Genomic DNA, 14009 nt, shown 5'->3' on the forward strand with positions numbered 1-14009 from the left:
ACAGCGGGCGGGTGCGGAGGACTAAAGCCCCGTCGCCTGGCCCGCGACCGCACACCACAAACCGTTTGTGTGCTCCCCGTGGCCCTTCTTCTTCTGGGACCGCCCGGTGCTCCTGGTCCTGGACCAGGAGAAAAACACTCCCTTCCGCTTCCGCTCGCTGTCCTCGTCCAGGTCTTCATTCAGGGACCGTCCTGACCGCGATTTCCCAGTCAGCTGTCGTCAAGGGGAAAATGTTGAGAAAACCATGTGCGTGGCTTCCACGCATGCAGTGCGCTAGGCAGCTGACGAGCAGCAGCGAGGGAGCGAGAACTGCTCTATGGGCGACAGGCCCGCCCAGAGACGGCAGCTGGACCCCAGCGGACCCGCCCTGCCCCGCCTCAGCATGCCGTGTCCTAGGAGGTGCCCTGCATTCTCCACGCGTGAAGGAACCCACATGGCATAGCTTCCCTCCCGTGCCCACCCCGGGAGCAGCTCCCACCCCGGACACGGCTGCGGGCATGAGCAGGACAGCAGCACCTTTTTTGGCGTGGACACACTGGAGTGGTCCGAGCTGACGCTGTGCTTGGAGGCCGGGCTGCTGGGCACCTGCTGGGCGTCGGGGAGGGAGCGGCCCTCCACCTCGGCCAGGATGCACTCCTGGTACAGCGGGGACTTCAGGAAGCGCGTGTAGCTATCAAACTTCATCAGGTTGAAAATCTGCGGAGTCCATGCCACAACGTTGGTGAAGAGTAACCGGGACAGCCAGCCCTGAAGGCTCGGGGCGGGGACCTCAGGCTCCTCTGGCCTCTTCTGAAAGGACGCCATGAGCCCATTTTCTCCACCCACACCCCAGAGTCACTTTCCAAAGTTCCTTTACCTCTGACTACTCTTTGCCGTGACACACAGTCTTTCATTTGTCACCTAAAACCAGCAAACCCCAGCACCTTCCATGAAGCCGGCACCAGGAGGAGACGGCACAGCCAGGGGTGACCCTGGGGAGCTGTACTTGGCAAGAATGGCCCCAAACCAGCCCGGCCAGTGAGGCTCGGTGGCTGTGCATCGACCTATGAACCAGGAGGTCAGGGTTCAATTCCTGGTCAGGGCACATGCCCGGGTTGCAGGCTCGATCCCCAGGAGGGGGCGTGCAGGAGGCAGCCGATCCATGATGCTCTCTCATCACTGATGTTTCTCTCTCTCTTCCTCTTTGAAATAAAAACATATTTAGAAAAAAAAAAGAATGACCCAAACCCGTGGGCATCTGAGGGAGCAAGGACTGCATGGCCCACGCCTCCCTTCTTCATCCCATGACCATGTGGCTCCACAGCAGGTCTCTGGAAAGCCTGTGGGACACGTGCTCTACAACGGAGGTCACAGAACGTGAGGTCCAGGCACACTTCCTGCCTCAGTGATGCGCTAACTGAAAAAATCCAAGCTTACATACAGGGTGGGCAGGAGTAAGTTTACACAACACAAATACATAACGGAGCGAGAACAAACCGTCTCTCCTACTCACACTGTAACCCTACTTCTGCCCCGCCCTGCGCGAGCAGCACCCTGCCCGTGATTTCCCACGGGCACGCACGCAGCAGTGGGACTGGATGGTCATTGTGGGCGCCCCTGAGACCCGGGGTCTGGTTGGCCACACCCGACACCAGAGCCCAGCGGGGAAGGGCAGTTCCTTCCTCCCCAGCTCGCTGACCAGCTCCTCCCCTCCCCGCCTGGTGGCACTGGGAGCTCGCTGTCTGGGACCCAAGCCCTCTTCCCCGCGGCAATGGAGGCACGGGCTCACCTGGAGCTGCTGCTCCTTGAACATGTCGGGGTGCGGGGCGCTGAGAATGTCGTCTGCCAGCTGGGCCTGGCTGTCAATGTTGACAGGTGTGGTGGCCTTGCTGCACAGGAACGTGCTGAAAATCTCCCGGGCCCTGTAGGAGAGCTGCCGGGACATGTGTATGAGCCATGTGCAGACCACAGCTCCCCCAGCTCCTGTAGGAGAGCTGCTGGGACACGCGTGCGAGCCACCTGCAGACCACAGCTCCCCCAGGTCCCGGCTGGAGACAGTCCCCGGGGCAGTAAGCACTCCTTGGTTGAATAAACAAAGTACAGGCCAGCATGAGACCATCACCAACTCGGCTCCTCTCTAAACTTTCCCGATGGGCAATTACTAGTACGTGGCTCACAGGCTTGGGCGGCACCGCCACTGTGGGCGCCAGGTGCCGGTCCGTGTGTGCTGGTCTCTGTGAAGTGGGGCTGGGTTGGTGCAGCCCTGGGGTCACGCCTGACACGGGGCCTCACTAGATGAGAGGGGCCCAGGCTGCCTGGAAGCCCGTGTGCCGCCCTCCCCACACTGCGCGGGGGTGCGGCTGCAGAAAGGCATTTCGCAGGCTGTGCTCAGCACAAGGAAATGCCAGCGGCCCCGAGAAGCCCACTCTGAGAGGTGTGAACCGCCCCGGGGTGCCCCCATGAAATCCTGCCCGTGGCCACCCCTCCCTGGGCACGAAGGAGCATGCGTACCTCTTTTTTGTCGTGTGCGGGCACATGATTAAAGTATTCACAGGCCTGCCAGAATAAAATGTTTTCTTCACTGAATTCCTTCCTTAGAAAATCCTAGAAAAACATGGTCAGTGAACTTCCACCCGCGCTCGGAGAAGTGGGGTCAGTATCCCTGGGGCCCGCCTCCCCGCGGACTGCTCTTCACTCCGATCTTTCCCACTTCCCTCTCAGAGGTGGGCTTGGGAGCACCTACCCGTAACTTAGCCCCCGCGCGGCAGCTGCTAGCACGGCGCCCAGACCCCTTGGGCAGCAGGACCCGCCCACGGCGCTGCCTTCCGGGCCCTTACAAGACTCCGGTGCTGAGCCCGGCGCCCGTCCTACTCACAGAGAAGTACCGCACACCGAGGGGGTCCTGCAGGAGACGCTCAAAGGACACGGCCCAGCTGGCGACCCTCCTCTCGCGCAGGCGCCTGCAGCTCTGCACGCTGGGGAGGCTGGCATTGCTGCTCAGGCTGTGGTTGCTCACGCAGTCCTTCAGGTCAGCGCCGTTCAGCTCTGCGGGACCAGCACAGACCCACTGCAGGGGCGGCCCCATCCTGCCCGCGGAGGCAACCTGGGCTCCCACCAGTGTCTCCTCTGGCACCGCACCAGGCACTGCACCGAGCGCCAGGACGGCCCTGTGCTGCTCTAGGCGAGCAGGCTGAGCACGGACCGGCGGCTGCAGGGTGCACACTCAGCAGTGAAGGCGACCACAACCACAAGGCCGTCCGTCGGGGGCTCCCGAGGGAGTGCGCCTGTGAGGAGCGCATGGAGGGCAGGACGGGGCCCTGTGGAGCCGCCCACTCACACGTGTGCACTCCTGCCCTGGGCTGGGCCTGAGCGCAGCATCCAGGCACCATGTCCAGATGAGGTGTTTCAGCACACGTGTTGGTGGGACAGCTCGGGTACAGGCCACCTGATGCAGCAAGCGCCACGTGTGCCCCAGGAGGCTGGCTGCCAAGCTGCCTGCAAAACGGCACTAGTGACGGCCTAAGCACATGCGCACACATGACACTAACATGACACTGTGGCAACTGTGATGGATAAACTTAGACAGTATTTTAAAGGCAGAAGAACAGACAGATGGATAGTACAGTGCAGTGAGAATTCAAATGGGAACGAAGAGTGGCTCCGTTGCCTTCGTGTGAGCTCTCGAATGATGCCCCACGGCACCCTTGCCACCTCCTGTGAGCAGCCTGGGTGCCAGTCCCGCGTGGGCAGGCAGGCAGTGAAACCTGAGCAGAAGGGGTGGAGGCCAGCCGGGCAGGCAGAGGGACATGCCCTTCGAGGTCCTACAACTGAGACGGGAAGCCCACGAAGCAGCGCCCATTCCGCGTGCTCCCGCGTGGCTCTCCGTCCGCCCGCCCGCCCTGGTCCTAGTGCGCAGCCCGCCGTCCGGCTGGTTGTGGTGAGGCGTCAAGTGCACTAGTTAATTGGCTCCAGCTCCAGGCCAACCACTTAGAAGGCGTCTTCTCAGTAACGAGGGCCGGAGCGGGAGAGGCTGGTAAGGGTTGGGGCGAGTGAAGCCTCGACAGCCCCTGATGGGTCGGCAGGGACCCTCGCCTTCAGACGAGCCCCCTCCACAGACATGCTGACTGTGAGGCCCACAACTCAAGAGGCAACCCGAGCCTGAGGGCTGCAGAGGCGGCCAGGCGCAGACGCTGCACCCCGGAGCGTGAGCCTTCGGGGCCAGAAAGCAAGGCCAGGAATGTGGCCGCTTGGGATCCAAGTGCTCACTAGAGCCCCTTTCTCCTGAAGGCTCCGAAGGCGTCTGCACAGGGAAGGAGACAGGGCGAGAGTAAGCCGGTCCTGTAGCTGCCACAGGAAACCCAGTCACACTCAGAAGCTGCGAGACCAGAGGTCACTGACTCTTCCCTTGAGGCCCCTCAGCCCAGCAGGCCGGTGTGCACAGCAGGACCAGGGCCCAGCCAGGCCTCCTGCCGACAGAACATCTGGAAATGCCTGGCCACACACTTCCCCATCTGGGCAGCTCTCCATTCCACGTGTCCAACTGTGGACCAGAAGGGGGTCCTACGAAAAGTAACCTCACAGGTGATCTGATCGGAAGTCCCTCAAGGGGCAGGGCAGCGTGGGTGGTCCCGCCCAGGCCTCTATCTTCTGTAGTAAAAGGTTTCTCTGCCTGGAGCCAGCCCTGTCCAGTTCTGTTCTTCTAGGTCACACACCTGTGATGTGCCTCCTTGAAGCCGTAACCACTGGGAAGAGGGAAAAGCTAACGGCGCAGGATCCTGTCTGTAATCCGATCCCCTCGCTCTCCCACCTCCTGTAATCTCCTTACATCCCTCCTGATTCCAAACGCACAAGCAAGCTGCCAACTCATTCTCAGAGCATCTGGGATCTGCTCCTGGCACATGCTGTCGGTTTAGCTCAAATAAACTCTCACAACAATTCTCTACAGGTTTGGATGCTTTGTGCATTGACAGGATATAGGAAATACTCCCATGTGCACTCTCACACACGCATGTTCTCTCTCTCTCTTTCTCTCTCTCTCTCTCTCTCTCTAAGGCTGGGGTCCTAGATGGGGCCCAGCTCTGAGTTTGATGTCTGTCCAGTAACTGGAGCATCGAGGGCTCAACACCATGACATTAATGCTCCCTAATTAACATACAACCCAATGCACTTCCCAACAGATGATGCTGAGAACTAGACACACGGAGTGTGAAGGTTCACGTGGGAAACCAAGCCGGAAACCCTGGAGAACAAACAGAACAAGGGACGAGCAGGGCCTGCCCTCCCGAACAGGAGCCAAGCCGGCGCTGGCCCTCAGCTGGGGGCGCAGGTGCAGAAACACCCATCGCTGGACAGCGCGCAGCGGGTGGCTCAGTCAGCGGTGCAGGCCCAGCGGAGAGCCTCTGAAAAACAGGCTACCGATCTCTCCAACACACGGAAGCCAACGCCACTGACCAAAGACGTGTCACCATGAAATTGAGAAGCACGAGGAAAAACCAGTCACCTCTTGAAGTAGCTGACGAGGAGCCTCACGACACAGCCCGGAGCCACAAGAGAACAGTGATTCGAAGGTACCAGGCCGGTGGGCAACAGAGGTGGTGCAGGTGGTGGCATGGGGGAGGGGCAAGGTGGAAACTTCCAGGTATAAAAGGAACGTGTCCTGTGAACTTAATGAACAGCGTGGGGACTGCAGTTAGCAACACTGCATTGTGTGTTTGGAAGTTGCTAAGAGAATAGATCTGAACAGTTTTCTTCACGGCCCTGGCCAGGTATCCCACTTGGTTGGAGCATCGTCCCGATACTCCAAGGTTACAGGATCAATCCCCGATCAGGGCACATACAAGAAGCAACCAGTGGCCCTGGCCAGTTTGGCTCAGTGGATAGAATGTCGACCCATGGATTGAAGGGTGGTGGGTTCAATTCTGGTCAAGGGCATGTACCTCGGTTGCAATCTCAATCCCTGGCCCAGGTTGAGACAACAAATCGATGTGTCTCTCTTACACTGATGTTCCTCTCTCTGTCTCTCCCCAGACCTTACACTCTCTCTAAAAATCAATGGAAAAAATATCCTCAGGTGAGGATTAACAAAAAACACACACAAAGCAACCAATGAATGCATAAAGAAGTGGAACAACAAAGTCATATTTCTCTCTCTCAAATCAATAAATTAAAAAAAAAGTTCTCATCACAAGAAAGGTTTCTGTAACCATGTGAGGTGATAGACTTTAACTAGACTTATTGTGGTGATCACTTCACAATGTATACACACCAAATCATTATAGTACACCTGAAACTAACACTGTACATCACTGATCCTATATAATAAAAGCCTAACATGCTAAGTGTCCGGTCGTCCGTTCAACCAATCAAAGCGTAATATGCTAATGCTATGCTAAGGCCGCTCAAGTGCTTGATATGATGTGCACTGACCACCAGGGGGCAGATAGTTGACCAGTCAACCAGTCGCTATGATGTGTACAGACCACCAGGGGGTAGATGCTCTGATCGGTAGGTTAGCTTGCTGCTGGGGTCCAGCCGATTGGGACTGAGCGAGACAGGCTGGGCACGGCCTGGAGCCCTCCCGGTGGGGTCCCGCAGGCTGGCCTGCACCCTCTCGCAATCCGGGACCCCTCGGGGGATGTTGAAGAGCCCGTTTTGGCCCAGGCCGAGGGATCCCACTGGTGCACGAATTCATGCACTGGGCTTCTAGTGTCTCAATAAAAAAATTAAATAAAATCTCTGTAAAAAACACCATAAGCTAAGTCAAAAGACAAAAAAGAAATCCCAGGGTAATATGTATAACACACCACACACACAAAGGACTCATTTTCTTTGTTTAAAAGGCCTTCATGTCAATAAGAAACAGCTCCATAAATCAGAGTAGCATGGAGAAGAGTATGGACAGTGACCAGCAAGGGCCACGGTGGCTCTACCCTTGTGGAGACATGTGCAGCTCCACCCCATAAGCTACAGGGGAATGTAATGACGAGCCACTCTGCACCTACTGACGGCCAACATCGCCCTCAGCAGGCCCTGAGCAAAAGGGGCCTGTGTCTTTTATGTTGATAAACAAGATGATCTCACAAAATGAATGATCTCTTTTAAAACACTCGTATTATGAGCACCAACACATCTGTCGTGAGCTGTTCTTCCCTGGAGGCAATAGAGGTCGACAAGAGGCCTGAGGGGTGAACAGTGAGCCGCCCTCGGGGAAGGGGGGAAGCCTCCAGGACAGGTGAGCTGGCGAAGGCCCTGCGCTGGACGAGGCCTGGGGGACAGTGATACACAGGGAAGGTCAAGAAGAGACGCTTCTTCCCACGCATGAGGCGGGCAGCCCTGAGCTCTGTCCCTGCAGGCCAGTGAGGCAGGAGGAAGACACTGCAAACTGTAGCAGAGCTGCGAGCCAGCTGAGAGTGTGGGAGCCGTTATTTCACATGAAAGGTGCTTGGATTCCAACAGCACAACAGGCAGAGTGGCCTAGAGGACGGGCTGCTGAGCCAGCAGCACACAGGGCCACACGGAGGAGAGACTGTCCGCTCTGCTGAGAAGGGCACCCCACACCCTACCCTGGGGTCCTCGCTCTCACTCTCCCCTGAACCGCAGGGTCAGGAGCATTCCCGCTCCTCCTTCCAGTCTCCATTCTCTGCTGTGGAAACACACCACCAGTTTTGTTTCTTTTTTTTTCTTTTTTAAAATATATTTTATTAATTTTTTACAGAGAGGAAGAGAGAGAGATAGTTAGAAACATTGATGAGAGAGACATCGATCAGCTGCCTCCTGCACATCTACTGGGGATGTGCCCGCAACCCAGGTACATGCCCTTGACTGGAATCAAACCCGGGACCTTTCAGTCCTCAGGCCGACGCTCTATCCACTGAGCCAAACCGGTTTCGGCAGCCACCAGTTTTGTTTCTGACTGAACACCCTCCTGCCTGCTTCTGGGCTTCACCTCAAACACGAGGGGTGCTACAGATGAGACAGCGGACAGTGACGCGGAGGCCAGGCCACACCACCCGAGGCCGCACCCCAGCGCTCCCGCTGCGCAGCCAGGGCTCCTGAGACAGGGCTCCTGAGACAGGGCCGGTGCACAGAGCAGCCCCCAGAGCGCCTTCCCTCAGGGGCCTCCGCGTGCACTCCTGCGGCAGGTGCTGCAGGCCGGGGAGCCAGGCGGTGGTGGAGAGCCCCGGGCAGGGGGATAAGGCAGGAGCTGCCCTCGTGGGTTACAAAGCCCAGCACTCCCTGCGTCCTCGCCTCACAAGGGAAGGCCCCTCGTCTTGGATGTCCACCTCCAATGCTGAATCTCCAGTACGCACCCCTTGGGCCGCTTTCGGCCTGCTCTTGACACATGGAACATGGCGCACATTTATGAAGGATGACCTTGAACCTGAAATGGACTTCCTTCCAAGGCCAGGATTCCCCCCCACCTCCAAGGCCAGGAGAGGGCGTCCCCATAGGCCCCCCTGCTGCCTGTGCTCCCTCGGGTCAGGTGTGTGGGAAACAGGCACCGCCCCCAGAAGAGTCCACCCACCCGCCCAGCGGCGTCGCTAAGGGAGCATTTCCTGGTTTTTCGTGTCACTGTTGTGGTTTCCTTTTCTTGCAATTGGCCAGTTGAGTCAGAAGAATGCTTTCCTGGTGATTGGGTTTCTAAAGTCCGTTTCAGATTTGCTGAAACGGGAAACACCACCCCTCTAAGTGGCCGACACACCTGTGGGCTCCCTGGTACAAGCAGTACTGCAGGCACTCATGTCAGAGGCCTGCAACGGGCTTTACCCGCTCCTGTCCCTCCAGACTGTCTCCCCCAGACCAGCGCCTCGAGTCAAGCACAGCCAATGTTTACCTCCCGACCCCCGGGCACCTCCGGGCTGCCAGCCGCCTGTGCCCGCCGACTCCACCCCACACACATACCTGGAGGCCGAACAAGCCAGCCTGCCCCCGCCAACCACAAGGCGCACAGACCGCGAGGACTTTACCTGGGTAGAGCTGATAAGAGCCACTGTGATGCCATTTAACCAAATACTTCCAACCATTCACTGCAAACCACCCCTCTGAATCCATACCAGGCTCAGCCGGCACAGCCCCCAGGGCCCCGGGCAAAGGCTCGGGCCACACACAGAGACATTGTTCCTTAGCTCGCTCCCCAAGGAGGAAATTAGTGCGCTTTCTCCAGCGACGCAAAGGCAGGCGGACAAAGGCGGCTCCCTGCCTGCAGCTCCGGAGGGAAACCAATAGTGCCCTGAGCACGCAGCAGTACGGGCACATGTATAATTCACGGCCTCAGCCTGCGCTGCAGCGGGCTGAATTATTTACAGCCCAGCGTGGTGCAGACGCCGCATCGGAGCCACAGGCCCCAGACAAAGCGGGTGAGCTTCGGTGCACGGCTCTGCCGAGGTAACTGGCTCTTACAGTGGAAGGAAAAAGTACTTGTAGCTTTTTATAACATGCCCTAGCGCCCCGGTGTATGGATTCGTGCACATTGAAAGGAAATTAATTAGAAGGTGGCCGGTGGGGCAGGACTGGGCAAAACAAGCCAGACGTGCCCTAGAGCCAACCTCCCAGGGTCCCTCCCAGCTAGCTGCACCTGGGGCGGCACCACGGCTCAAAGGGCGTCTGCAGAATGAGCAGGGTCCCTCCGGCAGGTGGGGTCCCTCGGCCTGGTCTGCGGGGATTGGGCCAAAACTGGCTCTCTGACATGCCCCGTGGGTTTCTGTATTGTGAGAGGGAGGTTCTTGAATCGGGCCCCCTCCTCTCTGGTTCCAGGGTGCGTCACCTGAGAACCGCTGCTGCCAAGTCACCGCAGCTCGGCAGCTCCTGCATTGAGCATCTGCCCTCTGGTGGTCAGTGCACGTCATAGCTATCAGTTGGAGCGTCTGCCCCTGGTGGTCATTGCGCATCATAGCTACCAGGCAGGCGGTTGCTTAGCCTTTTATATATACAGATAAGGGTGCAAACTCTTATCTCCCTATGGATTTTCAATCTAAACACTTTTCACTTCACAGACATGAAACGGATCTTTTTCATGGTGAGTGATCATCAGAGACTGCATGGTGGCGGGAGAAGCATTCGGCACCGGCGGCATGGCTTTGGAGGTGCTGCTGCACCCTGTGGCGGGGCCTGGCAGGGCCTGGGACTGGTGGGGCCTGGGGCTGGCGGGGCTGGGGACTGGCAGGGCGGCCACTGTGATGTAAACAACCACAACTGGGTGACGGCCCCGGAAAAAGGTATTTCCTCAACCTCAACTCTGTCCAGAAAACGACTCTGGGAAACGGCCTGAAGGTGAAGCATGGCCTCGGTTGTTACCTTCCTCTCAATGCCCTTTGACCTCAGTCCCTGCAGCACAGGACCACGCCCCGGCGAGGGTGTGGAGCGGGAGCAGCGGAGTGCCAGGCTCTGCCCTGGTCGCAGGCCCTCTGGCCTCTGTTCCCTCGTGGTCATGAGGACAGAGCAGTGCAGACGCGAATGCCTGTGGAACCAGCAGGCAGAGCTCCTGGAAGAGCTGAATGACCCAGGGATGGGCAGGTGCCTGGGAAACCTTCCCTCGCACGAGGGTCGCCCTTTTCCACGGGCCATCTGTTTGGGACAACTTATTATTTGATGTCATTTCACACCTGCAGAAAGCTTACTGAGAATAGCAGAAGGAACGCCTACACACCTTGCAGCCACTCACCTCTACCTATTGCCCTGTTTACCATATCAGTCTCCTGTCTCTCCCCTCACTCCCTTCTTCCCATTCCTTCCCCTAACACTCACACTCACACACACATGCACATGCTCTCACACACACGCATATGCTCTCGCACACACTCACACACATGCTCTCTCTCACACACACACTCATGCATACTCTCTCAAACACACACACGCACACACACTCATGCACATACGCTCACACTCACTCATGTGTGTGCACTCTCACACTCATGCACACTCTCAGACACATTTACACACACGCTCACACTGATACACATGCATGCATACTCGCACACACGCATATTCATACTCTTAAACACACACTCACGCACACATTCACACTCACACATGTGCACGGACACTCACACACATGTGCACACACTCATGCACACTTACACACACATGCATACACATGCACACACCCACTCATACACATAACTTTCTCCCAACTATCTGAATTACCTTGGAGACAGCAAACCTCTTTGCCCCTAAATACTTCAGTGTGTATTTCCTAAGTGCACAGACATTCACTTCCATGACCACAGTACAGCTATCAAAACTGGGAAACATAACACAGTCCATACTCCAATTCCATCAATAATGTCTTTTCTAGCTATTTCCTGCCAGTCCAGGATCGAATTCAGGATCACTCAATGGTCACGTCTCTTTAAAAGCCTTTTTTCTTGCCCCAATCCCTGCAAATGTTAGTTTGTCCCCCGATGAGAAAACCCAGACACAAGGATATCCAAGCCCACGCTATCTATCACCTTTCCCCCGCCACCCCCGAACCCAGATGACCACCCCCCAGGATTCAGACAAGGACAGGTGGGATGGACCTTCCCCCAGTGCAGCCCGGGCCCTACTGATAATTGGATCCCACAGCACCTCCTCAGAATGGAGCCTACACTAGTGATCTAATCCATCAGCCCATTTTACAGATGAAGTGGTGGAGGTCTGAAAACTATGACCTGCCTGAGAGTAGTCAGTGGCAGGGCTGGCACTTCCTCCCGGCATCACAGGTCATGGGCTCACCTAATCTGGCCCCCCAGGCAGATTTCACAGCTCGGGAGAGAAGGTAAGGGCCTCAGGCTCTCCGGGACCCTCAGTGCAGTGCAATGCTCTCTGCAGACCGCCGAGGCCCCCACATCCCAGGGCCCGAGGAGCTGTGGGCAGGGACCGGAACCGAGCCTCCCGAGTGAGCTTGGGGAGTGGAGCGAGCCTGTCCGAGGCAGAGCCCAGCCCGCCTCCTGCCTGACAGGACGCGGCTTCTGGAGCGCGAAATGCCAGGCAGATGGGAAACGGGGAGCTCACAGCCCGCGAGTGGGCAGGGCGGCAACTGCAAAGGGCTCATGTGGGAGGTGGGAGAGACGGACGCGTGTGAATCCTGTCGCCTGTCACATTGGTGTCCGGGCTCCAGGCTCAGAGCTCCCGACTCCACCCGCAGCCGGACCACAGGAGCCTCTGGCCTTGCCAAGGAGACAGGGCATTTTCCAAGCCCTGGTCACACACCCCCTTCGCGTGCAGACTGCAGTGACAAAAGTTTACATGATCCACTTCCCAAGTAATTTCTGTGTGGAATTAATGTATTTCATCCCAACAACTAAATACATATGCTTTATGAAGCGTTCACTTTTATTGGTTTTAGAGAGGAGAGAGAAACAACTATGTGAGAGAGACACATGGATCGGTTTCCCCCTGCATGCATGCTGACTGAGGCTTGAACTCGCAACCTTTTGGTGTATGGGACGACGCTCCAACCTACTGGGCCACCCGACCAGGGCATGAAGACATTCTTTCATCTGTGCTAAGGGCCACACAGGAAGTGTGGCCAGCTGTGGCCTGTCCCTGTCTAGAGGACACTGCATGCAGAAGCCCAAGGCCCCCAGTACGAGCTCCATGAGGAAGACTCAAATGGTGCTGAAGCTCCCCAAGCCAGGGAGGGCACCCCACATGGGCCTGCATGGAGACCCTGAGAGTAGAGACCAGGCCACAGGCACCTTCCCTCCAGGATGGGGCTGGAGAGCCAGCGCTCAGCAAAGTGTCCTTGACCAGAATCAAACCCAGGACCCTCCAGTCCACGGGCCGACCCTCTACCCACTGAACCAAGCTGGCCAGGGCTTGAAACTGAATTTTTAACCATCTAAGTGGGGAGTCTATCTCCTCCGAGGCTTTCTCTCCTCCAGATCTGTAACTGCCTTCGGACCTGTCCCCGCTCTGTCTCTGCCCACTCCCTCCAGGCAATGGTGTCCACGCCCAGGCTGACTGCACTGGAGAGAAGTACAAGAGTCCCACTGACACGGCAGCTGCCACTCATCAGCTCTGCTGTGCGAGGCGCTGCTCTGAGGCATCAATGCTAAGCAGGTGGCCCTCCGCCACGCTGCAAGGTGCCGGGGCCCCACTTTGCAGGTGAGAGAACTGAGGCGGCAGCCGGTCCAGAGCTGGGGTTTAAACCTGGACAGTTGATCCCAGAGCCACCGCATGTTCCACCGCCTCACGGCCCCTCTCCAACCCGCTTCCCCCGATGGAGACCCGCCTTTCTGCATGACCTGGTAGTCAGATCTACCGAGACCTCAAATGCATGACAGACCGCTAATTCCCAGCTGCACGCTTCCTGCCCTAATTCCCAGCTGCACGCTTCCTGCCCAACCCTTTCCTGCTGCCCGACATCTATCCACCGTCTCCACCTAAAATGGAGTGAGCCCCTCCAAGGGCCCAGGCCCACGCAGCGTGGGGACTGCCCACGATCCGTTTCTCCCCCTGCCTCCTCCCCGCTGTCCCCGCAGGTGCCGGTGGAAGCTCAGGGGGGTTTGGGTTCCCTCTCATCTCTGAGGCTTGAACCCGCAACCTTTTGGACTCCATGCTCTGCTCATGGACACTGTGGTTCTCCCTCAGCTTTCCGGCTCCCCGGCCGCTCTCCCGGTTCTCCGGCCCGCCTATCTCCCCAGACTCAGCTTGCGGGCCCAGCTGACCAGGCGCCGCACTCACACGGGAACGTGGGGTAATCAGCTCAGTCACTGACCGCTCCCATGTGTGGACAGGGAGCTGGCCCCGTTTAAAAAGTCTGAGGACCCCTGTCCTAAATAATGGCGCTAAACCAGCCTGCAGTGAAGCCACATTCAACTTCCCAAATGAAGCCCCAAACAAGCCTCAAGCGCACCAAGCCCACCACAAGTAACGTGATTCCTATCTAAACAACCTCCATCCCTGCAAAGGCAGACAACCAAACCCGGCCCCCACTTAACAATCACTAGACATGGAAGATACAGAGAAATGTGACTCGAACCAGGAGAAAGATCAGTCAACAGGAAAGATGGGAACCTGAAGACACTCAGAGATGCTGTAAACAT

The 14009-nt window shown here is 57.4% G+C and overlaps 1 protein-coding gene across 6 annotated transcripts in view; it reads right to left on the reverse strand.

Moving 5' to 3' along the window:
* The window catches only part of RGS12 (regulator of G-protein signaling 12), a 57455-nt gene that overhangs the window by 15817 nt on the left and 27629 nt on the right, over positions 1–14009 (reverse strand). For all 6 annotated transcript variants that reach the window (XR_001513251.1, XM_006760117.2, XM_015561593.1 and 3 more), the window contains exons 4-8: positions 2855–3024; positions 2491–2583; positions 1769–1912; positions 517–696; positions 63–213 (exon numbers count right to left, since the gene is read on the reverse strand). Coding sequence is in view for 5 of the 6 variants with exons in the window: in XM_006760117.2 (XP_006760180.1) it covers positions 63–213; positions 517–696; positions 1769–1912; positions 2491–2583; positions 2855–3024 (738 nt within the window). In the remaining variant the exon portion in view is untranslated. The remainder of the gene's footprint in view (positions 1–62; positions 214–516; positions 697–1768; positions 1913–2490; positions 2584–2854; positions 3025–14009) is intronic.

Source organism: Myotis davidii, unplaced genomic scaffold (genome assembly GCF_000327345.1).
Source record: "Myotis davidii unplaced genomic scaffold, ASM32734v1 scaffold937, whole genome shotgun sequence".
NCBI lineage: Eukaryota > Metazoa > Chordata > Mammalia > Chiroptera > Vespertilionidae > Myotis > Myotis davidii.